Genomic DNA, 26,656 nt, shown 5'->3' with positions numbered 1-26,656 from the left:
AGTTTGGGTCGCACACCTCCTATGCTCTGTGATGTTAGTGATCGGCTCCACCGTTATCCTGTATTGTTTTAGTATCTTGTTTCTGCCATAAACTGTTTCCGTGAATTCAGTGCACATGTCAAGATGGTGCTGATTATACCATTCTTTCAAGCTATTTGAGATTTATAGATTTGTCTTGTTGGAATTCATTTTGAACCAAGTCTTACAAGAAAATTGGTCATGTTTATAACATTGGAATGTGTTATGGAGAATGTGTGTGTGAGCTATGTTAAGAATAAGTAAATACACAGTTGTAATACTGTAAAAGTAATGAAAGGAGTGCATAATTGTGAATTTGAATAAATAATGGCGGAGTATTCAGGAAACGGCAAGCCACGTCTCCCTGTCTGATCATTTCTTTCCTGTTTACAGGACACATATATAGCTGTCTACAGGTGCTGCCACCCGGTACCTGTAACACACACAGCACATGTATTCACACAAACAGACACGATATAGTGCAAAGTCAGTACGTGAATATATTTCAATCTTAACATTAACATGTAACAGAGAGAGAGAGAGATGCATAAGGTCCATTCAGGAACTTAAGCACCACTCCCTGGTGAAAGATGAGAAATGCACTATGTGCAGGCTGAGAATACAATGAAATTAAAGACAATATATTTTTAAATATACTGCATCTAAATAAAACTGATAGACTATCGGAAATACATTTTTTGTTTAAAAAGCAGTTTGTTCTGGACATTTTTTTAAAATTCAGATGTCATTTTTTTTGGTGACAGACACTGAAATGGTGGTGTATCATACAATCTCAAAGTTATCATCAAAATGAAAAAAATGTAAAGATTCACAAACAAAAAAGAGAAAGAATCTCTTCACCTTTAAAAACAGAAAAATAAAACTTTTATTGTGGGGTCTGATGAGGAGTAACTTGCTTTTATTCGACATTGATTTACTGAATGTGGAACCACTATGTAAATATATATAGATATGTAAGTACAGTGATTGATGAAAGCCTTCTGACTTTTTTTTTATTGACTGGTATTTTTCACTCTCTGTGGTTAATAATAACAAACTCAATACTATTATAAACATAGGCAGAAGCATTTCAAGTCACCCAACTTATGAGACGTGGCAAAGGGACAACACATACACCTTACATCTTGTGCTCAGAGGTCTTTGATACCTTGTAGCATACCTCTGCTAAACAGTTAATATATATGATGGTATGTTGGTACGTTATGGTGTAACATGGTTGCAATGAGTTTTTGTGGTAGCTGTAGTTATGATATCTTTACCGTTTTGATTTTCTCATTGTTGCAATAAGGCACAAATGGAAATTCCAAAAGAATGATAACAAATTTAATCTAATATGATCTAATATACACTCACTGGTCATTTCATCAGGCTCACCTGATCAGCTGTTCATTAATGCAAATTTCTAACCAGCAAATCGCATGGCAGCAACTCAGTCCATTTAGACACGTGTCTGAATGTGGCATGGCTGTTCATGGTATTTCAGAAACTGCTGATCTGCTGGGATTTTCCCACACAAGCATCTCTATGGTTTACAGAGAATGGTCTGAAAAAGAGATTATATCTAGTGAGCGTCAGTTCTCTGAGAGAAAATGCTTTGTTGATGCCCGAGGTGAGAGAACGACCAAACTACTTTAAGCTGAAGGCAACAGTAACTCAAACAACCCACTCATTGCAAACCAGGTATGCATCTCTGAATGCAGATGAGCAGCAGAAAACCACACTGGGTGCCACTCCTGTCACAAACAAGAAACCGAGACTACCATTTCCATGGGCTCATCAACATCAGACTATAGATTAGAAAAATGTTATCTGGCCTAACGACCAAACGACCTAAACACCAAATCGTGGATCCATTCTTTGCCTTGTATCAATGGTTCAAGATGCTGGTGGTGGGAGACATTTGGCACATGTTTGACCCCCAGAGTACCAACTGAGCATCTTCTGATGGCTGCTTCCAGCAGGATAGCACACCATTTCCAAAGCTTAAATCATCTCAAACTGGTTTGTTAAACATGAAAACTGGTTCACTGTAGTCATATAGCCGCCACAGTCATTGGCATTAATGGATGTACAGTTAAAAGAAAATCTGGAGCAACTGTGTGATGCTGTCATATCAATATGGACCAGAATCTCTGAGGAATATTTCCAGCACCTTGTTGAATCTGTGCCATGAAAAATTAAGGCAAAAGGTACATCTAAGAGTGTCCATTAGTGTAAATATACCAACTACTGTAATGTATAACACATGAATTAATATTGAAAAGCAAAGGCTCTAATCTTTTTTGATGTCTTTTGTCTTTTCACTAATTTCAATTTGAATTTGGCCCACTCAACTTTGGATTATTCTGAGCAAGCATGCAGAACATTAAAGTGTCAAATGGGCCATAATTCAACACTTTCCCGCAACTGTCAAATTATTCATGCCAAATGTTAACATTTCCCTCACCAGTCTTTCTCGCTGACTTTCTCAGTATAACTCGAAGGAGATCAAAGCCTAGTGAATTCTCTGTGGCCAGTAAAAATGCACTTTTAAAGCTGATGTTACAGCAATGAATAGACAGAAACACAGCGCAGAAATGTGGTCATTGTTGAATTGATATGTCACGAAGGGAATATTTAAGATTATTATCATTGATGTGCTCCTCTGCAGTATGACAGCGACCCATAGGAGTCACGGTAACAGAGATCTATCTGTAGTTATGAAAGAATGAAGGTGTCTGCACCACATTATGTGGCCCCTGAACGTAAATTTTCAAAGGTGCTCGGATATAAAGCTAAAACAATCAGCTTACTCTTTATGTCATATGTGGGTGCATAAAATGATCCAAATACACAGTTCTTGGTAGAAACTTCAAAACAACAAAACAAATGTTTGTCCTTTGGTCTGTGGCGCTATTTATCCGTCCACATTGCCTATTTTTTGGGAGATATTGTCCACCTTCTCCTGAATATAATAGAACTAAATGGACCTCCACCCCCGACCATACACTGTTGTGGTAGCTATTTTCTTACCGAACAACACCCACCAACCGCATTTCTTATACCTGCGATGAGAGGCTCGTGAAAGGGTGACAGGATGTAAAGATTAAAGGTGTCTCGCCTCAGCTGAGCTGTGCTGTCAGCCAGCTGCACAGTCGCTTTGACCTGGTGGATGCAGTTCAGTAGAAAAAAAATACAGACTTCGTGGTTTGTTTATTTATTTATTGTTTTTCAGAGTAACCAGGACATGATTTCTAGAACCAGATATTGCTGCCGGGTCTTTCTAAGATAATTTTTGGTGCTTTTTGACCACCACAAGGCACATGCCATCTGATTCCATTACATTCAAGAGAAGGTGGCCGATATCTTCAAAACTGAACATCTCACACCCAAAAAGGGTTTAGGTAGGATTACAGGAAGACTGAAAATATGTAGCTTTAATAGGGGGATGAACTGTCTCGTTAAACACAGATGCAGGTACATGCATTCTGAGGAAGAAGAAGCTATTTATTTGACTACGATGAAGATGAATCAATTAATAAAATTCCTGCTTTGCATTGTTAATCTGAGGTGGTCTGGGATCAAATTTGCTTTGATGACACTACAAGTGCACTCTTGATGAGCATTAAGTAAAGGATATGTAACAGTGAGAGTGGGAATTGGAATATAACTCTGAATATTTAAAGAAAAAATACCCCTCAGATATCTGTTTCCCTTTGATTTAGCTGTGCTGTCAGCTATATCGTTCCCTGCATCTCACAGTAACAGCTGACACCTTCTGGCTATTTCTTAAAGCATGTAACCCTTTTCATTATTTAAAAAAAAAACACACAGTAAAAACCCAAACCTGTTACATCAATCTCTACCCCTCTACGCCCTCTACATGCCGCACTCATCCAGTCATGACAGGGAAAGACTGACACACAAAAGCTTAAAAACTCTCTCCCTCAGGAGATTTTGATAGGATGAATATGATGCTGGGCCGTTTTCTCGTTCTCACGTCAAAAACCGTGGCAAATTTAGACCGAACACCTTTATCCATCCCTCCTTATTCATATTTATGAGAAGTGACTGACAAACTCATTGTTGGGTAATTACAGTGTGGTGAACCTTCATTGTCTTTAGATTGGTAGAGACTGAGACATGCTGTGCTTTGGCTTGCTGCACTAATGCAAACCTCTCCCATGTAGATATTATTAGTCGCTGTTTGCTTAGCAACCACAACACATGTCTGACATTTTTGTACGATGAAAACGCTTCGCCTGGAGTTTATTTTATTTTGGCTGTGAGAATGCTTATTTGTTTTTTTTTTATTATATACAAAAAAGGTGACAAAGAAGAAGATGGCTAAGAAAACAAAGGCAAAGTCTCACATTATAATAATTATTATTAACAATATGATTATTATACCTACGCGTTAAAGCCAGAGATTAAAGCATGTTGACGTTATTTAACACTTGTGTTTTTAACTAATGCCAACACCACATGGGAAATCAGTGGAGGAGGCAACACCTACAAATAGCAGTGGTAAATAATTCATCCTAATGTTATACCTACAATATATTTATGGAATAGGTGTGATTATAGTCTGAAAACAAATCTAAGTCTCTTTGTGATCTTAAGATTGTTAAGCTGAATTTTACAGGTCACCTTAGAATAAATATGCCATACCTAAACAGATCAGTAAGCCAACAAAACAGGGGGGGAAATGAAGGCAGAGAAGGTAGTATGATCTGCGAACAGCAGGGGGCACCAGTAATATGCCTGGATTGACAGAAGTGTTACTGAAAGAGAAAAATACTTTTTAATCATCAGAATGAGATCAAACCAAGTATTTAAACTGTTTACAGACGCACTGTCTTGATGTGTCTTGATGCTAATTATTCCCTTTCTGGCAATTCTAATCAACGTAATCTTTATAGATAACTAGTCAGGTGATAAGAGTATGGAATACAGACTGATATAAAAGCTTAAGTGTGTGTGTGTCTGAGAGAGTGAGCTGCCATATTATCCCCCTGTAAATGTTCACCAGATTTTTTCTTCTTCTTCTTTTTTACAAATCAGTTTACTCACTGACCAGCGACCACACGCTGTGCAAAATGACAGCCAGCCTGGCTTTCATGAAATTCCTGCTAAATCAGTAAGTCAAATGGTCTTTTGCTGTCTGTTAACACTCAGGGTAACACAACGGAGCAACGCACGAGCCCGTGGGAGCTCGGCCAATATCAATATATCACCTCGAGTGCCAATTATACTCATTAAAGGGATAAAATGAGATGGAACTGCAGGCGAGCAGCTTGAAATTCATCATCATGTTCCCCGTGCAACAATGCAACTCCACTGCAAAGTGTGCAGTTTATTGTCGAGCAGTCCGGCCACGACAATGAACAATCTGGAGCAAGAGGCCAAATAACAGGCAAATACAAAAACATTTGGAAATCACTCGAAGACAAATTATTCATTTTGGCAAACGCTGCTGTTATTACTTGCACTGGCTCTTAACACATCTGAGCACTTCACATCCAAAAACAACAGAAAAAAATAGCGAGAGCTCAGGAACGTCATAACAGCTCAGTTACTGAGGAATTATAGTTTCATTTCTCTTCTCATACAAATATATGTTTTGAATTTTATCAGCTGTGTGACTTAGATCAAGAGCCATTAAGTGATTGTAGGGTGGCGGCGGTGGGGGGGCTGTGCGGAGAACACAGTGCCATCTTTTGTTTTCACTAAAATAACAAGAGTGGAAAGTGATGTTGTTTTGGCTCAGCACTTGTCAAATTAGAATGCACTGTACACGCAAACATGAGCAAAGCGAGGTTTTAGCCACCTCCTCAGAAGGAAAATCCCCACCTCTTTATTACACTGTGATAAAATTATTGTTTTGTAATAGGTTTTGTTCATTTTGGGTGGTTGGGGGGGGGGGGGGGTGCTTTTACAGTACCCGGCGATCATGCTCGCCCCTGTGCACAGCTACAACCCAGCGGCCCGTGCTGAACCAGGACGCACCGTGCATGATCTGATGAAGCAGTCAGGTTTACAGTGTGGGCCGTTGTGCACTGTCGCACCCCAATAAATAGTTGGAGATTGTGTTTTGTCAGGAAAAATGAAAAAACAAATCTGCACAACAGAACGATTTTTCAAAAGAGTCATATTCTCGTGCACAAACTGCCACTGCACAGTCATTTCAGTTCAGTGCAATGCCTGCACTTAAGGAGGGCAGTACATACATAGCAGTGATAGGTGGAGGCTTTTCGTGTTGCGGGCTGCTCAGCATATGCCTGCACAGTCATTGTTAAAATGATTTCTGAATGGAAACCAGTGTAAGTCTGCAAACACATGTACGTCCTCATATAGTGATACACGGATTTTAAAGCGGGGTGTGGGGGGTGGTGGTGATGGTGGGGGGAATCTGTGTATCACAATGACAACGATTATCCAGTTCTCTGCATCCTTAGCTTGAGCCATGGATGTTGCCATAGTAACACGAGTATGTCTTATCAAGTACAGCCCTTGTGATTTTTTTTCTTTTTTTTTTTCCCACTGCAACTTATTTAGGCTGTTCACTGTAGGTATGACAACAGGCTATTGAGTTGTTGCATTCATTTCCATGTTAATAGAGTTAACAGCCATTGTGTGTTAGCTTAACCCTTGATCTTGCCTTGTCAAATTGTTGTCAGCTAATATTAAATTAGGCTCGTAATAGAGGGTTTTTATGTAAATGATGTAAAAATGCTGCAAAACTATAAATAGGCGTAATTCAGCCGAGAGCTAATGTGACGGTCTCTGTGATATCAAAACATTTTTTTGCTGCGCTTTAATGATCGGGATCTGAAAAGCCATTTGTGATCCAGAGTGTTCAGAGGCGCAGAGGTTGAACGTTTAATCCCATTCAGCGCATCACGGTATATCCTGGCTGCAGAAGTAGGACGGCTGCGTGCATCAATGAGGAGTTTGGGGTTCCTTAAGAAGCTGAGCTCTCTTGTTTAAACATTAAAAGCTTCTAATTTCGCGCAATTTGCATCAAACCCTGTGTAAATAATCGTGAAACCGGTGCCAGTCTGGGGGCTTGCAGCACTTTGATCCCTGCAGCGTTTCTGCTTACAGGGAACAACCGCAAAGTGCAGATTTTATTTGAACTTGGGAGCCACTTTGCAGCTCCAGCTCGTCGCATACTTGCGCTTCCTCCCTCGTTGAAAATAATGAGGCTGTTTGATGTGAGGCCACTATGGGCCGTAATGAGAGGAGTAGACTGTTCAGGACACATGAAAGCTCTTCAGTCCATTTGGACCGTGAGCGGCCATTACGGTCGCGGGACCGAGAAACCGGGGAGGTCTGCTGACTTTAAGGAGGGGGGGGGGGGGGGGGATTTAATGATCGAGGCAACAGCCAAAACTGTCACCCTTTTAACATCTCGCGGAAGGAGGTAGGAAAATGTTTCAGAGGTGTTAAACACAGGGAGACCCGCGACATCTGAGGGCACGGTGAATGGGCCATACGAACACAAACGCGGTCACGTTCTCCAAAAAAGGACTGAGTGCAGCCCAGCTACTGTAGGAGATCACAAATGAAGAGAATGTGCAACATAAATGAAAGTCCTTGATTGTGCCGGCTCTGTGACTGTTTAAGTGATTGTTCAACTTCAATCACACTTCTGGATTCGCTCACAATGATAATTTCTTTGAGGGTTATTCTTTCACTTTTTTTTTCCTTTTGAAAGCCTGTTTTTTAATGACCCGCAGAGTGATGAGTCCATAAATTATCCGTTTCTCATCTAAAACAGGCAGGAAGCAGCTCATCTACCTCTCATCATATCAATCTCTTCCTCCTTTACTAGACACTGCTGTCAGTAGTGCCCAGAAGAGACGCAAACACAAGTGAGTGGATGAGTAGGAGGAAGGAGAAGCTGATAGTGATGGAGGGATCAGCAGCTCTTCATTTATCTGCAGGATCTGGAGGAAGAGCTCCAGCTGAGATGGGGTTAATATTTCCCCCTGTCCTCAGAACTTCTACAGGACATTGTGATTTGTCACCTGAGCAGTAAGCTCGCCCCACCTCCTGTCAAGAATATAGTTAATGGTTAGACACAGCATACAGCATCCTGCCACTTCCTAACAAAGGAAGGCCTGCCTCAGCCTCGGAGAGCTTTGGACCCCGTCACTCTCTTGTCTCCACCGAAGATGGCACTTCCCCGTCAGTTAATGGTTAACAGACATGTGGATGTATCAATCTTGAGGAGTGACAAGGAGTATAAATGCACAAATACACAGACGGTGGGAGCTCAATGCTGATGCTGTAAACATATCTTGTTAACAGGAAGCAGACCCTATGTCGCAACAGCATTGAGTGACAGGATCACAGATGACTAACAGCAACAGCACTCGCTCTTTTTTCTTCTTCTTCTTTTTCCCTCTCCTGTTTTCTAACCTAGCATTTTGCTGCTCAATCTTCAAAGCATAAATTAGCATCATTTTCTTGATCAAGTCTTTGCCGCAAACCTGTCTTAAGAAAGAATATTTATTGACCAAAAGGATGTTCAGTCAGAGAATAGGCGAAATGTACATAGATCATTCAGCAAATTGTGCCTTTCGTAAATTTAAATCCTCCAAAGCTGCTCATTTTCCAGTCTTGCCTTGCCATAAGCTCTCTAAAGCAGTTACAAAAACTACAAAAATCACACGACAAGTGAATTCTACAGAGAGAGAAAGTGTTTTGATTTTTAAATGAGCGCTGCTGATCTGACTCATACATATGAAAGCCCCCATTTAAAGCACCGAGAATCAGAGGAAAGGGACAAAACATGTCTCTTTAGGTTTCCAACACCCTACAGGTTTGAGATCAGAGACAGCTCCTGTCTGATATATGGCTGGCTCTTTTATGCCTGGGAAAGCATACTGTATCGCATACGCCCCTGTGTGACCCCGGCATGGCTCCTACACACTCAGACAAGGAGAGACGTCACTCTCTGAGCACTCTCCTCTGGTAAAAGTGACAGTCAGTCACCACCTTAAAGGCACAGAGAGGGGGAGAAAGAGGGGCAGAGCTAGCTATTATGCACTGCTGGGGAGAAAGCAGGGAAAAGGGATAAGGAGGTGAGGGGACTATAAGTGACGCTACATGCTAACAGGAGGACCGTGCAGCTTTTATATTAAAAAGCTACAGTTACTAGTTAAAGTTTAAATATCATGTGTGTAAAGAATTTACAGCAGAATGTAAGATACCAACACACGTTTTTGAGGAGGGCCTTTGCATATTTAAATATGTCTTCTTTTCAAGTGAGAGCAAAAGCCTTAAAATGCAGCAAGAGCCCTTTTTGTTTGCCTCAATCCTATTCATTCATTTAGTATGGAATTTATTTAATGTCATTATTTTTACTGGAGTAAATGACACTAATGGAAATGTGCAGGTGGTGCAACAAAAAGGAAATGCGCTCTTCTTGACTATTCTAGATGAGATGATTGCAGACATACTGCTACAGGTATAAACACTGAGTAAAGAGTGCCAGACCTCTTCTAAAGGTGAGCTTTCACATAAAACATCAGCAAGGCTCATGCATGACAGCAGGAAGGAGGCACGTGGAAAGATCAGCTCTGTTCAAATCTGTTTTATTTATACAGCACCAAGTCACAACAAGGCACTTTATACTGTAAGGTAAAGACCCTACAATAACACAGAGAAAACCCCCAAAACCAAACAGCACAGTTATGAGGAGGCACTTGGCGACAGTGGGAATAAAAAACTCCTTCTTAACAAGAAGAAACCTCCATCAGAACCAGGATGAGGGAGGAGCAGCCACCTGCTACGACTGGTTGGGGGGTGAGGGGAGAAAGACAGGACAAAAGTGGTGATGTAAAGCTGGATAAATGTTTAAATATATAGATTACATACATCAATAACGAGACTTTGCAAAACTAAGAGACTGGATGCCAACTTTTACATAACTAAGCATAAAAAAAATAGAGCATGAGAGTTGTCACAGATTTTTGGCCTAATTGTGACCAAAACATGTTGAATTCAGACTTCAAATACAGTTTTATTTATTTCACTTCTTTTTGTTTGGTGAGGTCTCACTAATTTGAGGAGGCCTGCATTGCTCAGGCAGAGTGGAGTCTTTTGGAGAATGACAGCCTGCCTCCTTTCTGTTTGCTGCTGTCTGTTTTGCCTCTACAAAGAGGCCTCAAGGACAGCCTGGCTGCTTGTTGACAGTGCAGACACTCAGTGAGTTCCCTCAACTGGCGGGAGGCTATAAAGAAAACCGTGTGGACGGATAAACTTCAAAACCAGATGACCGTGCTCGCTCTAGCATGCACTCATCTCTCGTCTCCTTGATATCAAGTTGTTCCATAATAAATGTATCTATATTTCATGCTATTCATCTGCATGGTTAAAAAAAAAGCACCTCTTTATGATTTAGGGCACTTATGTGGCTGACAGAAAGTAATGGGCCTTTCTGTTTTCAGTTATTCTTCCCTTAATGGCTCCAATCCACAACTGTCAGAATTCAGCAGGTATTAAAACAACGGCGGCGGCGACGGTGGCAGAGAAAGCAAAAGCTGCTAATGCTGAAGTAGCTACATTTTGCATACATTTCATGGAGCTCCTGAGAGCCGCGCTTGATTTCGCTGGTTAATTTAGATGCAGAATACGTAGTGCAGTTGGCGTTGCGGCTGGTGTGCACATGCAAATCGTCGCCCTGCTTGACGGGAGGGTGCACTGTGTGAGCATGTTCAGCCCACTCATTTTTTTTCCTTTTTTTTTTCCACTACTAATCTTCATGTCCCAGCCCAGCCTCCTCTCTCTCCCAGTCTCTGATTCCATCTTGGCAATGACAGGCATGTATACATACACACACACACACACAAACACACACTTCAAACTCAATCGGCCTTTCCCCACTCACTTCTTCTCTCTTACTGAACCACACATGCACACAGTTTTCTCAGACTTCGACACGTTCCCTCCGCTTCTTCTCTATGGGTGAGCCATCATTATCTAGAAAGAGTGCCAGTGTTTGGCCACAGTGTGCCTTCTTCCCAGCGTTGAACTGAACAGCTGAGACATCGGCTGCTGGTAGTGACACGGCTGTCAGAGACATGCCTCATTACTGCTGCTGCAAATGTCAAAGCACCAAAAGTAATCGCTCGCAGCCCAACCGGACACATGGACATACGGTAAATTATTTCAAGGGAAGAAGGGTTAACTGTTGTGTGCGCGCGTGGTGTGTCTGCATATATAAATGCTGAGGTTTTACAGATCTTTTACGTTTGAGGTAATTTCCCACATGCCCTCATGCTAATGTGACAGCAGATTTCTGGTTATTTGCAACAAGTAATAGCATGGTGGAGTTTTGTTTTTTTTTCAGCAACTTCCTTCAGAGTTATTACTGCCAATCCAGGGATGCTTTCAGCTACTTTATATATGCAGCTAAAGTTGATTTCCTCCACACATAGTCGCAGTAAGCATTTGTGCTGGGTACTTCATGTTCCCAGCTTTTGTTGGGATGTCCTTCAGGTGCTCACCAGCTTCAGCGTGAGCACCTGAAGGACCAGCCATCGGCTGATCAGATTAACGATTATGGAGGAAAAGCTAATCATGTTGGAAAACATGCAGTTAATCTGAAATAACAAATTTTTAGGGACTTTTAGGGAGTGGAGTTGAAAGTCGCTGACACGACATCGGCAAATCATCGCTTTATGCAGTTGCAATCAGAAATGTGAACCTCCTTTAACTGATGAGATATTCTAGTGATGTGAATAAAAGGTAATCAGAGCATATCAACTTCAATCTGTAAACAGCCAAAGAACGCTCCAAAGTACATATTAGAGGGATTTTTTGGAGAACATAGTGTTAAGCTTAGTAATGCTGCTACAAATAAAGAACACTTCTCCAAAAAAAGCCCAAAAGCTAAATTACTCACCACCCGAAGCCAGTATTTAATAACAATATCCTCTTTTTTTATGACCGCTGATTAATATTTCCAGTAGTTTCTCGCAAGTTCTCTTTGTGAGGATTTAACCAGGTCCTAGTGTTCCCAGCTTCCTTTGCTGCCACAGCTTTCTTTATATCCCACTAAGGATTCAATTCCAGACCACTCAGGGACATTTGAGGAATGTTTTTTGAACCAAGCTTAGGCCGATGCTTCGGGGTTGCTGTCCAGTGATTACCAGTTTTCTGTTTATGCACTGAGGGCATCGTATTCCTTTTGAGGCATGGCCTTAGTATTTTAAATCCAAGACGCCAGTCACATGGTCAACTTTTTTAATTTACTGCAACAGCAAAGCATCATTCTTCTTGCTTTAATGTTCTACTACTGGTCCATGACTCCAAACAGCTCCAGTTTAGTCTTGTGACATCATAAATGATCTCGCAAGTTGATTTTTTCGTGTTTTTGGGCACAAATTCTGTGCCTTTGTACGTCTTGTAGTTTGTACTGATAGTTAATCACATCCTCAATGTGTCTGCTCCTAGCAGTTGTTTTCAAATTTCCGATTTTAGAAATATTCCTCTTTCTTTCACACCCGCTGCTGCTGCACCATGAGGTCTTAGCTTACATTAGATGCTGCCAACTACAGTGCTGTGTAAAAGTCCTGAAATATGTAGAAGCATAAATGGAAATACATAATATGAGGCAAAAAGAGAGTTTGTACAATTGTAACATGCTTGAGAGTCAATATTTGGTATGACCACATTTATTCTTCAACACAGCCTGAACTCTTTCAGTCAATCTTTCTTCTGATGTATTTAGACAGTCTTCGGGAATAGTTCTCCAGACTTATTGAGGGACATTAAAAGGTCCTTTTTGGATGTTGGCTGCCTTTTGTTCTGTCCTCTGTCAGGAGGATCCCACGCTGCTTCAGCAATGTTGGGGCTCTGGGGAGATTGTCAATGACTGTTTATGTTTCTCCATCCATTGAATCCATTGGCACTGTGTTTGGGATCATTATCACACTCAAACATTGAGCCATTTCTGGATGGTATTGTATGGCAGATCAAACCTGATTTTACTTTTCTGTGTTTTAAGAAGGTCCCCAACACCACTGACTGAATTACAGCTTCACATCGTGACAGAGCTTCCACCATGTTTTATAGATGCCTGTAGAAACTCACTGTTGTGCCTCTCCTTACGTCTTCGCTACAGTCTGATGATGAATTGAACCAAAAGTTTCAAATTTGGATTCATCACTCCATCACAGATTTTCAGTCCAATTCTTGTTTAATTTAGGGTACCTCAAGCTTTTCTCCCTGTTTCCCTTCCCTAAGAATGGCTTCTTGAAGCCACCCTGAAACTGAGACCATTTCTGATAAACAGATGGATGTGCTGAAGGGCCAGATGCATCTCTCAAGTCCTCTATCAGGTCTTTGCTGGATTGTTTTCCTGTTTCTTAAGGACATGACTTTCAGATACTGTTCATCTGCTGTAGATCGTTTTTAGGCCTGACACTTCTTCTTTTGTCCTCCACTTGTCCACTTTCCTCAGATGTTTTAAGGACAAACTGCATACTACGCTGGGAAATCCCATGTATTGCCAGTTTTCAGCTTTTTGGGACTCACCTCCTTAAAAATTTTATGTCTGTCACATTGTGTTATCTTTGGCATTTTTCATAGATTCAACTAAAAAAAAATGGGAACAAATAATGTGTTTTTGTGACAGGCTGGCAGTAACAAAATGCCTAAAGGTACAATTTAAAATCGGTTCTTTGCTGTTTACTGTTATGTGTAAACACAACACTGGTTCATCCCTTGAGTTAGGAGCCTTTTTTATACTTGAATGAGTCACAGGTAAGTGTTAAAGCATTCCTCTGAAAATGGTCAGGTACAAGGACTCGACTGAAAATGAGTGAAAAAGCAGCCAATGTCTAAAGAAATGCTTTAAGTGCCCCTCAGAAAGCCTCAATAACCTGCTCAAGACTGTCTGCTTGGAGTTAAAATATAAAGAAGTCTTATACTAGATATATCAGGATTATGTCATCTTAAACAAGTATAGCACCACCTGTTTTACATACTCACAGGTAGAGATAAACATAAACATTTACATCACATCTCTGGCCATCGTTCTCCTTTTAGCTCTGCTTTTGGTCTCCACCTGTTCTCAAGGTAAATGCCTCTCTTTAGCTGTTTAATATTCCACTGCTGTTTATCAGCCAGCTGCTTTTTAGCTGTCTGCTTTTTTATGCCAAGCTGGGAAGGTACAGTGGGCTTTCATAGGTTTATTGCAGAAAACAGCTGGATGTTGCTTCTGTAAAAATACTGCGAGTGTGGCGATAGCGGATAGAAAACAGCTGCAGCCACAATCCAAAACAGTGAGCTGAAAGATGTTTCACTGACCTATAGAGAAACTCACTACAGACACCGTATCATTTTTTACTCATTAAAGCTTTTTTTTTTAAATGGATCATTATTTATATTTCCCTAACTCAGCTAAGGTGCCTTTGATGTAGACATGTTGCTCACTGGATAAAAGTGCTAGACTGAACTTCTTGACCCAGAGTTGACTTACCAGTTATGAAGGAGCAAGGAAAGAAAAGTTCTTTTTTTCTTCCCCTCACTTTTCTGCTTCGCCTGATCAGTAATACAAATGAAGAATTTCGGAGCCAGAGCAAGGGAAAAGAATTGGGCACTTTAAAATGTTTGCATAACAAGCACCTTCTCACTGCAAAGGTTCTCTTCTTTTTAATCACCTGCACTCTCCAGACCACCTACACCCTTCTTCATGATCAGATACAGGACTGACTGGCTGATGTATGATCCGAGGAATTAATCTGCTAAGCCTGATTGCCATTACCGCCATGCGATTATGCACCTTGATTACCGAGCCCACCCCAAGGACCGTGACGTGCCCCGGTGCACATTTTAAAGGTGCGCATAAAATTATGTGGTGATTACCCCACAATAGATCAATCCACAAGCGAATGAGACTGTGTGGCCATATAGACCGTCTCAAGTAGGACTGTGATTATTAATAGGTACTTGAGGTGACCTGATACCTGAAGCTTGAACCAATGAAACTGCTTCTGAACCTTCATATACGCAAATAAATTCCTTTTCATACATTCTGAAAGTCATTATTGGATTATTGTTGTAGAGGCAGAATTGTTTGGAGTTCAAGCATGGATAAAAGGGATGTTGGACTCTTCAGAGACAACTGGAGCTGTACTTATCCCTCTCAAGATAGGCTTCAGACATTCAATGGCAGTACAGCTTTGGAAGGGCTTCACACTCAGGAGGAGGAGGGATGCTTATTAGTCTATGTCATCATATAGAACTAATGGAGGTCAGTGTGTTGTTGCATGATGAAAAAGACTATGAAGAACAAATGATGTACATAAAACAAACTGCTGTGTGCCAATTGGGGGAAAAAGAGAAAGCTGGTGATTACAAGTAATGAACATGTAAGTACAAATCATCCTGTAGTGACACTTATCCTCAGAATTTGGGCCCATCTAATCCTTCGCTGTCATTTTTTAGGATTTTTTTTTATCCTGAGCCAAAGTACTCATTTGGTGCAGCAGATAAATAGTACCATTGACTTATCCAGAAGCAATCCTACATCAAGCGATTAATTGGATGAGACAATAAGGCAGTAAAATCACATCAGTTCATGGTTTTCTCCTTGGTCACATATGGAATATGTTAGTCACACAGACGCGCTACCTTGGATAAACTAACCCCCCCTCTACACAGTGCAACAGTTTTTGTTAACATGTTTGCATTAGTAATGCCCTGGCAAGGATTTAATGGACTTGATGTGCTACAATTCACAGTGGTCCACGTTCTTAGAAAGCATGGTGCTCTGTCATGTGCCCTCCCTGCACAATTACTTAATGGCTTCAGCAATTATGCATATCTACAGGAGTTTTTTTAAAACAACAACACGCACACACTCGTCAGTCAGAGGAAAAGAACTGATTTACGTCTTTTGTTAGGAAGACTTACAACATACTAAACATATTCAATAAAGGCACCGCTGCTGAGACCGGGCTCACATGGTGCAGATACATCAGCCATTTACAGTATGCAAATGCGAATTTGAGCTTACAAACGCACAATTGCAGAAATTCCATCACTGGCCACAGTTCAATAACTCTTCAATCTTCAAGTGTCTGGATAATGGTCACCGTGACTGCACATCGCCGCAATTTAAAAACCTCAACCATCCATCACTGGACAATGTTTGCCACTAAAACAACACGGACAAGCGGGTGCGTGCCGATGCCGGTTGGGCCACGCGCTATTGTAAGCAAGGATGAGTGATAGACAGGAGAGGATGGGTACATACTATTCACAGTGCTCTGTGTGGCAGCTTGCATTTCCACACTGCTACAGTATGTTTGTCAGCCACAGACAACGCAGGCACTTGCGCACTGCCGTGGGCATGCAAAGTAGTGATCTGCCAGCCAACTGCGTCACGGGCAGTGTACCACCGCGGAGACCCTCATACATGGATGGCTCCACGGTTTGCGGTGACAGATTGTGAGATTTTGGCATGTTGAAAAATGCCTCTGAAAATCGTATGCATGTACACAGTAGAGCAAATCAGTGTTGTAGTTGCTTTTACGTTAAGCATTGCTCGTACAATGATCTCTTCTTTACAGAGTGCTGCTTAAAAAAAACACTCTAAAGATTACAAAATGAAGAAATGGCTTTCACCACAGCTTTGAGTCACTCTTTCCTTTTTCTTGTAGAAAGGTCTGAAGGCACAAAGATTATTACCTGCACTTACAGGAATGCAATGGGAAGTTTTGACAAGAGGAGGCTAAAGTTCCAGCGTTATTCAAAAAGAAACAAAATCACGATAATAGAAGATGATCGTGTTCAGCGCTTGAGTTGAAATTAATATCCTTCTATAGCCCCCAAAAAAGAGGAAAAAGGGGCAATTGAATGAACAAAGGAATGAATGAACACAAGGCTTGAGATCATCTCATTGACATGGCAAGAAAATGTCCTTTTTAACAAGATTACCGTGGCACATGTGGTGTTCACATCACGAGAAAATCTTTTGAAGTCAACAGGGATTCGGGGCGAGGTATTCACTGTAATGTGTTTGAGCCTCGTGAGTCACAGGGCAGAACTGCGATGTCTAATGTTAGGGCTACAGTGTGGCGCCATGGGGGGCCTGTTATAATGTTTATTTTGGGTAAGACACACACTCATCTGAATGCTCCGACGGGGGGTCTTGACGGCGCACGATACCATTGAGCAAAGTGAGATCATTCCAAACCACACACACGAGAAACTTGCTGCTTCCAGAAAATTTTATTTTGCTCATAAACTTTTCATAAAAATAACAACATCGATATTAATTTAAAGTATTGTAGAAACTGTGTATGTACAAAATCTTTACTTGAACAGTTAATATAACTTAAGGCGAGTTAAATTACTTTTTGCAGTACCCTGTTGGTGACAGTTTCACCAAACTCTGAACATTTTTTTTGTTTTGTTTTGTTTTGACGTTTTTTTGCTAAAGTGTGAACATTTTTCAGCATACAGTATCTCCAGCAAAAGATATGAGGAGTCAAAAACCCTTTCATCGCCAAGGTAAAGTCTACAGAAACTCGCAGCAATGTGTGCTACCTGATTACTTAAAAGCAATGTTTTTTTTTCTTTTTAAATATGATTTGCTAGGTTTTTTCCCTAGCTCGAATAAACATACCTCTGTACATACTGTAAAATGGCTTGAATTGAAAAGCCGTACCACAACTAGAGTACATTCCCTTTTTTTAAAATCTAGATCAACAATTCAATGAAATAACTCTCATCGTACCAACAATGGGATGAAGTGCGAAAAGGTTTCCGATATCAAATTGTAACATTTAAAATATTGTATTACTAAACAATAGCCCTCAAAAACCAAGACATTAGTTATGATTTAGAATACAATTCACCTTAAAAAGGACGCTCAAATATACTTGTAAAATATACAGTTGGCTATAAAAATACAAAGAAAGTACAGTAATACAAATATATTTATTTCCCATTTATGATATATCTTTCACAACTGTAATAATCCAAACAATTGTAACACAACACAAAGACCAGTGACAAAAAACACTGACAGCATAATGATAAGAAGATAAACAAACACTAAATCTGATCAAAGGTGGGCAGCTTTATGGTGAGAACCATAAATATGTTAGTCTACATTCATGTCAATAAACCTTCACTGTGGAGTGAACGAGTACCTTGACAGAGGTTGATATTCCAGCCAAAGGGAAAAAAAAAAAAAAAACACTGACATAAACATGCAAGAATTTTTAAGAAACATAGTCCAAACAATTGCTCTAAGAATGCTAAAAGCAGAAAATAAGAATCTTAAATGGAGATATTAATAATCTGTAAGTGCAATCCATTCAGTGTGAGAGGCGAATGGAGGTTGGAGCTGTCCAGGTGAAGGAGGTGCTGAACAGCAGTCATGCAATTCAGGGCGGAGAGGTTTGGCTTTACTGACAGTAACAGCAACAAGTTAATTGTTGATCTGTTTACCGACTCTTACAACTTATGCACTTTTTTTTTTTTTGCATAATAGTCAGCAGCATCGGCAGCCTGCAATAAGGCCGAAGCAGTCCTCTTCCCCTTCTCTGCTCCTCAAAAACTCTTAATATTCGCAAAAACCTTTTACGTTAGGTATTGGCTCACCAGTCAGACCAACTCAGACATCAACTTGTAGTCAGCTGGTTTATCTTCCAAGACGGAAAGATCCTAACATGTTAAGTGTGCACACGCGGCCTGGTCTTCAGATCCCCTCGGGAAGAGTGAACGGCCACGCGCCGGTGGTCACCTGTGGCTTAATTTCCATTTTCTCCTTTTGTTTCAGATGTACGCGTCCGTGCCGTTTTCTCTCGTCGCTGCGGGCAAAGCGTTTGCCGCACACGTCGCAGGAGAACGGTTTCTCCCCGGTGTGAGTCCTGGTGTGGGTGGTGAGGTGATCGCTACGGCTGAAACTGCGCAAACAAATGCGGCACTGGAAAGGTTTGTGGCCTGTGTGGATGCGGATGTGCCGGTTTAACTCGTCCGAGCGAGAGAAGCGCCGGTCGCAGCTCTCCATGGGGCAGGTGAAGGGCTTCTCTTTGGCGGGGCCATGAGAGGCGGCAGGGCTCTTTCTGGCCCTGGGGGGCTTCGCAGCGCGGGTGGTGTAACTTTGGGCAAATGAATCTGGCAGCAAGGAAGAGTACAGGATGGAGTCTATGGTGCTCGGTAAAGCTGGTGTTGTGTATAAGGAATCGCACTGATTAGATGGCTGTGGAGGTTCGGGGAAGGGTTTCAGGTTAGAGGAGAGGCCCATCGGCGGGGGTGGGAGGTAATTATTGTACATGGGGCTGGAGTAGCTCTGAGAACAGGTGTCAGAGAAACACGGCTCCTGTTTGATGCCCTCCTCCACTTTAAACTCCATCTCCGGGTTGGGACAAATCGGGGGGAACGTGTCTAAAAGTTCCTTTACATCCATTTGCTGGTCAGGGGGGAAATCGCTCGACATCGGAAAGGTTTCAGTCTGGAAACTGGTCTCCAAACAGTCAGACTTATTAAGGGTCCCCCACTCGTAGCAGCTGCTCTCAAACTCATTCTTCACCACGACGGGGAAAGAAGCAGCCTCTGACTTTGGTTCAGCCTTCTTCTGGTTAGGAGCTCGGGATGAGCTGAAGTTGAGCTGGGAAGAGGACGGGTCTTGGACCTGGCCGCCGGCCTGATCATCGGGATACCTCGAGCACGTCTGATCCGGAGAGTACACAGGAGGAGTGGGTCCGGAGCACGTGTAGGACTGCCTCTTGGAGCCAGGGTCTCCAAAATTACCACTGCTGCTGTCCAGCGGCGCAGGCGACGGATAAGTTCCCCGACTGCCGCTCTGTTGCACTTCTGAAAGCGGCAGCGTGGATATGCCCACAATCTCTGTGATCATGTTGAGGAGTGTTTCGGTGCTGCACGGCGCTCCCTGAGATGCCTCCACATAGAAACTGCCGGAGTAGGCGAGCGAGGAGGGGGTGTATGTGTCTTTTGGGCACTCGCAGGGGTTAAAAGCGAATTCTGAGTTGGAAGCTTCGGTTTTGAGAGTTGCAGGTGTTCCTTCTGTGGAATTAGAAAGAGAGGAAACTTTGTAACCGCGAGTCTTTTATAAGTGGATTAAAAAATGAGTGGAATTTAAGCGATTGGTGGGGGTGTGTGAAAAAAAAAAAACTGCGTTACATAAACATCCGTGCGTATTTTGCCCCCGATAGAGAGCATACCGGACTGCCCCGAAAATAAAGTCTCATCGCTTTCCGGTAATGCTCATCTTCTACGTTTTAAACGGTCATGCATGCAGATTCATCGACAGTGCAAACATGCGAACTCACCGTGGCCAAACTGGGCAGGTACTCCCCGCTCTGCATCGACATACACCTCCTGGTTATCTTTCCGCACGCTGTTTTCCATCCCCAAGGAAGAACTGTTGCAATTCTCAAACTGAGGGTAGAAAGAATCTTTCGCATTCAAATCCATATTGTTCAACATACTGATGCACTTAAAAGTCCGTCTCTCCCAGGGAAGGAAACAAAAAAGGTAAAATAAAAAAAAGGGAGGGGGTAAACAAATAATACAGAAGCTTGTTTTGATGGTATTCAACAAATGATCCAAAGTGGTCTGTGGTCAAAAACAGGGAAAAAAAGCAATTAACGGTATTCCTTTTCGTTTCTGCTCCTCGGTAGGTATTTGCCTGCTGTGGATTTCACATCAGCGACTTCCCCTCTCTCTCCTTATATACACTTTGGCAGCTCCCTCGGCCCTCCTCCCCATTCATCAGCTCCAGTGAGAGGATTCCCCGCTGCGTGTAAACTTCATGCCCATATATGGACAGAGGATGTGACGGTGTCCCCACCTCCCCTCAAATCCTCCCTCCTCCCATGCCGGAGAGATGGGAGTCTGACGTTGCAACAAGTGGCGGTAGTGTTCCTTAATAATGATGCCTTTTTCTTTCCACATAAACGAATCGTCTTTTTAATTAAAATGTCACAAAAGTGAAGCTAATCTTGAGCCATAAAGTCCTCTCCTGGATGCATCCTCGTCCAACGCGGAAAATTTCACACTGAAAAGAAACGATGTCAAAAGGGCTCCACAGTCCATGCGCCCATTTGTTTTGGCTGTGCATGTCAAACGAGTATTATTCCTCTCGTTTAGTAGCCGAGAGGGTAGCAGTTACCAATTAAGGATGTGTAAAAAAAAGAGTTACTCCAACTTGGGACTATGAGCTTAAAAGACGGAAATGTCTCATTTGTTGCAGTAACTACACATAACATGCAATACAGAATACTAAATACTATAAAACAAGATCACTTACATGACCAAACAGGCCATAAAGGACGTTGAAATGCGCGTAAATGTGCGAGATGAGTAAGAAATAACGCACATGTAGCCCAGCAGATATAACGCAAGGATATAAAAATGTCTATAAAGTCAAATGTAACATATTAAAGGTGTAACGAAGCACATTAATTGACTTTGTTCTATTTAAAACCTGAAAAGAAAGAGGCTGGCTTCACGTGCTGTGACACGGGGTACAAATATCACTACACGCTTTAAATACACGCCTATGCACACCTATTCAGGTACTTCTTTTCCCCTCGGCTGACACCATCCTTTCTCGTGTCTGGTGCAGACTGTGTGATCTGGATGTTTCTAGTAGTGCGCTGAACTCTCCTTCCAGACGTTCCACTGCTTAGATTTACTTTCACAAATTCACTTCCTCTCGAGGTGCCGCTGGAAATTGTGGTCGCTCACTCTATCAGGCGAATAACAGCACAGCCTGGTCTGAGCGAACCCTTGGCCTTTAAAAGCATTGAAGGGAGTCGATAACACCCCTGAGGTGTTCAGTGGTTGAACCCAACTGTTCACATGACATTTCAACCCCCCCAAAGCATTTTTTTTTTCACTTTCGCATCTGTTGCCGGGTGCACTCCGTGGTCACACTTCCTATTACAAAAAGTCGATACTCTTTCATAGGACGCTGCAGTCTGCAGCAGACCTCTGGCTCCGGCTCGGAGGTTCAGGACCATGGATAGCGACGGTGCAGCGTTCGGCCGTGTAATCACACATGAACCAGCAAAAAGTCATTACTTTTTCTTTTTTTAAAAAAACTTCACTCTGAATGCTTCGTGTGTGTCTTTATTTAGGTGAATTGCATTATTTCCCTTAAAATCAATCCTATAGCCGGCAGAAGAATTCATACCGAAATCATTCATTTCCATTAACACCGTGGAGCTTTTAGCTCTACAAATAACATTTCTTTTACATGAGCAGGAGGCCCAGAGTTCTGAGTTGTACAGCATTAAAGCGCATAAGTGATACTCTAAGCCTCTGTACAGCCATAATGTTCATGGGAATATTTGAGTATTTCAGTAAGATGCCTTATTAAGCCTTAAGTATAATAGTACTTCAAACATCTGCACTAATATTGTATTTAATTTCCATAGAAAGCAAATAACAGTTCATGACATAATCTGCATACTAGTATACTGAAAAAACAACAACATGAATCCTCAAACGTATTTAAGGGGTTAGAGGAAGATTGTGTTTTTAGACATGAAATGCTATTCAAAAGTGTTTCTTATATTGTGTCCTTCCCATTCACATTCTGCACATGAGGGGTCAGAATAACAGAAACTCCTCTTATTAAAAAGCCCAATAACTAAATGCTGTGTACCCTTAATGGTAAAGCCATGTACATAAATGGCACCATGTACTGGAGTGCATTAAACAGCACAGGCTGACCAGGTAATGAAGTGGGCGCTGAGTGTCTGTTGGTATTTTAGCTTTTATAAAAGCAGACGGACAAAATAGGGAACACGCCTGGGAGAGAGGAAAGGACAGGGACCCCTCCTAAAATTATGCAGACTTCTCAAACTTCTATCTACCGCACTGTGTAATTTTTAGGGTTAAAACGTATTCAAATGAAGCAATCTTAGAAAAGGGAAATCGCTCTTTAATTTGACTTTTGCAATAGCTGTAAAGCCAGCAACACGGGGTCACAAGTGCACGCGGCTATACACGAGCAAAAATCTAACAAGGCAAGGGAAGGAAAACCAGAAAGCTGCTTCATTCACGTACGACAGACAACTGCAAGGGCTCAGATCTCAGGCCATTCCACCTGACTCTAAGTGTGTTTTGTTACAGGCGAGATTAACCGAAGGTAAGAGAGATTGTGGACTATATGGAATAAAAGTTACTGTGTCTACTGCAGCACAAATGCAAAAAGGACTATTAGCCATAATAAACAGCCCGCTCACGCTAGACAGCTCAAATTTTATGTTATCTCCATCAATACTGAGCGCTGGAAAATGTATCAAAGGATCTCTAAGTCGCTACCCTGTCATCTTTTTAAGGTAGGGTATGATAATAGCATATAAGCTCTTTCATTGCAGCAGTGACATTCTCCGGAACAAATCGTTTTCACCTCAGCTATGCACTCTAATTCTAGGCCCAGAGATGTTTAGCTTTGAGGAACTGCCTCCAAGTAATCCAGAGTCTATTAAAACCAATCTGATCACACAGAGTTCAGATCACGAGATGCTGTTATGATAACTGCAGTGTGGCTAACCTCTCTCCTCCATAAAATGCCACAGCACAGGGACTAAGTAATGGATTTACGTAATGTTAGCACTTACTGACATTATAGCGCAGGGGTAACTCCATACCTGTGAAAGTTAAATGAAAGCCTTTGTTTTATTCCCTTCCTCTGAGCACTGTGAGACAAAATGCTCCTGTTTCTGAGGAAACGGCTTGCTAGGCAGGGAAAGAATGTAGAGCAATACCAACTTCTCTGTTTTAATAAGATATTGACTTCAAAAGAGGTTTAAAGTGCTGGCAATGGAAAGAAGATGAAACATTGCTTTAATGAAAGGATGTCTTGGCACTTCTGCTAAATGGATAGTTTCAGTAGAGCACAAGTAGAACTTGCTTTAATATAGTACTGACCTATAACAAGCTCAAGCTGTAGTACTTTCTAATTTAGCTAATATATTAATTTGTCTTCTAACCTTAAGGTCTGGAGTCAAGTGCCCTGTTTTGGCATCTTAACCCATCTTTTTACTATCAGCCCGGTGTAGGGCCCATTTTACAAGAGCTCTTCAAATAACTGTAACTCCGTTCGTGCTAGTTACGAAATTTAAATGCTTTCGGAAAGTAGAGAAGACGAGTTTTATGGGGATATTCGGTGTATCGTGGTAGCACAAAGCATTCACAAGGTACTGCTGTCTGAACACAGACAGAAAAATCAGCTCCGCCTAGATTTCACCATGTGCGCCTCACATTACCAGAGCTCCTCAAACATTTTGGGCTAGAGGGGAAATTCAGATGGTTCCTGAAAGACGACTATTACTTTTTTACTTTTGCAGCTAAAATTACAAAATAAGTCTGATAATAATATGTCTGATATTTGGGTGACAAAGGGTTTAAAAAAAAGAGTGAACCAGACCTGCCCTAAAACTGAATGGATTCTTTCTATTCCATTTCCCCTCTAAGGTTCATGAAAGTCTGCTTGGCAGTTTTCTGTTTTGTCTTTTATCCTCCTGAAAACAGACAGACAAATGAACAAACAGACAAACAAACACTGAGCGCCTACTTCTGCTTTAGCTCTTTCCTTTGTGAAGTCCACAGCCCTGCTAAGGCTGTGAGGCTTTGGGCTAAATGTTGACACACTGAAAATGGCAATATTATTATTATTATTATTACATGAAACCCTGTCCAACATTTTAGCCTAGCCAGAAATAAGAGGCGTGAGAGCTACATCAGAGGCATGGCACTTAAATAACCCTGAACTGAAATCTATGGGAAAGATAATGTTACAACTTCCACAAAAATGCTTTTTAAAACATTATTTTGAGGCACAGTCAGCAAACCTCTTAAGCTTTTACTTTCTTTTCTAGTCAGATTCAACTGATAATATGTGTTCTTTTTTTTTTTTTTACTACTACTGAAATTAATTTTGAACAATCCTTCAAAATACCTGCACAAGTAATTCCCTGCAGATGCTTCAAGATGCCAGCAGAGTTGCAAAATTTGGCTCAGCACGCTAAAATGCAAACATTTGCTTCTGCGCAATTAACACAATTGCACTTGTTTTGTCATGAAGAGCGAGACAAATTAAAATCTGGACCTGCTACATGAAGTGGATCGCCACTTCATTGAGGACGGGCTTTAACACGTGTAGCAAATTTCTTGTAAAATCTTTCCACAGTGCAGAAATGTCAGCCTCGCCGTTAGACTGGAGGAAAAGTCAGAGGATAATCAAAGCCATTAAGATGTGTCACCGGACAATCATGAATATTTATAGGAATTTTGCGCTGCACGTCTTCTATTAAATGTGAAGATACTTCAGGAAAAAGGTAAAAAAAAAAAAAAAAAAAAGTAAAATCCTGCTGGCGGCTCTAAATCATCAGTCAAGGGATCACAGAGGAAGAGTGTAATATAAAAGTTTTTGATATTTTCAGTCTAGACCACAGTGGTGGGCCAATTGATTTTACTTTTGTGCTCAAAGTCACGCTGCTAACATTTTCCATGAAATACACTCGGTATTTCATAGCGTTTAGTGTCAGCATGTGAAAAAAATAGCAGTGTCCTGATGATATCGGGCCTACTCTGACAGAAAAAACATAGTAAGTCTATGTTAACTCATTGGTAACGTTGCAACTGCTTTATTGGATGTTTAGGTCAAAGTGAAGCATCTGGCTGGGTTATTTTCAGGTTCGCTCCTGGACAGGCAGTGGGAGTTTTTCTTACCAGGTGGGTGCCTGACACGAGTTGAAGAGGCAGAAAGGAGTGAGTGTCCTCTGAAATCATTGCCTGTGAGATGAAGGTTAGGGTGGACAATAATGCCTGCTGTATATTTGGCTATTTTGACTTTGTAAGAAATGGAATATCTAACCGCTGCTTTACCAACAACCTAGATCAGTAATACAGATGAAACCCAGATGATGGTTTGAGCCTTTATAACACATCATTACAAAAAAAGGCACATCCTGGCATGTAAATGCACATTGTGTGGTGCTCATTCTGGTCTCAGTCAAGCTAGTGAAACAAATTGCATATCAAAAAAGTCTCATCAATAGATTGTATTGTATTTGGGATCTGCAAGTGTTAATTTTCGAATTTTCAATTCCCCCAAAAATGTGAGCTCGTGTTCCACCCAGAGACCAAAGGTGCTCTTATAATTGTCTGTTCTTATTGATAGAATTTATTGCCTTTGTCCTGCAGCGCACACTATAATTCTGGTTTGAAGCCAAATCAGATAAGTGGATGGCTTTCACTAGTTATTGAAAACCAGTTGCAGGCTTCTTTCCATCAATCGATTTGCAATAGGAATTCTAAATTTTCCGGACAACACAGCTCCGCCGCTGTTTGATTTTCTTGGCCTTTAACAGTTTGACACCTGGACTAACTTACGTTAGTAAGCCTTGAGGCGACTTTTGTTGTGATTTGACGCTATACAAATAAAATTGAATTGAATTGAACTAAATCACTGGATCTTTCTATAGTCACATCAACATTACTTCTTGTTAAAAGAACACAATCATTTTGCACCTACAACTGATGCTTTAAAATGAACCTGATGTGTACAGTAACTCCTGGAAATCTCAATGCCTTGGCATCCTGTCAACCAGCTTTGCAGCCCACAGTG

At 41.4% G+C, this 26,656-nt stretch overlaps 1 protein-coding gene across 1 annotated transcript; it reads right to left on the bottom strand.

Annotated features, from left to right (window-relative positions):
* Nucleotides 1-17,264: 17,264 nt before the first annotated feature.
* On the bottom strand, nucleotides 17,265-25,006 carry LOC146667967 (uncharacterized). The gene is made up of 2 exons (XM_085409778.1): nucleotides 20,343-25,006; nucleotides 17,265-20,076 (listed from the first exon to the last, which is right to left on the bottom strand). The coding sequence occupies exons 1-2, from the start codon at nucleotides 20,497-20,499 to the stop codon at nucleotides 18,749-18,751; spliced, it is 1,485 nt and encodes a 494-aa protein (XP_085265904.1). The 5' UTR covers nucleotides 20,500-25,006; the 3' UTR covers nucleotides 17,265-18,748.
* Nucleotides 25,007-26,656: the final 1,650 nt, after the last annotated feature.

Source organism: Rhamphochromis longiceps, linkage group LG6 (genome assembly GCF_057381845.1).
Source record: "Rhamphochromis longiceps isolate RC_006_pf linkage group LG6, R_longiceps_female_GT1.1, whole genome shotgun sequence".
Lineage (NCBI taxonomy): Eukaryota > Metazoa > Chordata > Actinopteri > Cichliformes > Cichlidae > Rhamphochromis > Rhamphochromis longiceps.
This window is presented reverse-complemented; position numbering and strand designations above follow the sequence as displayed.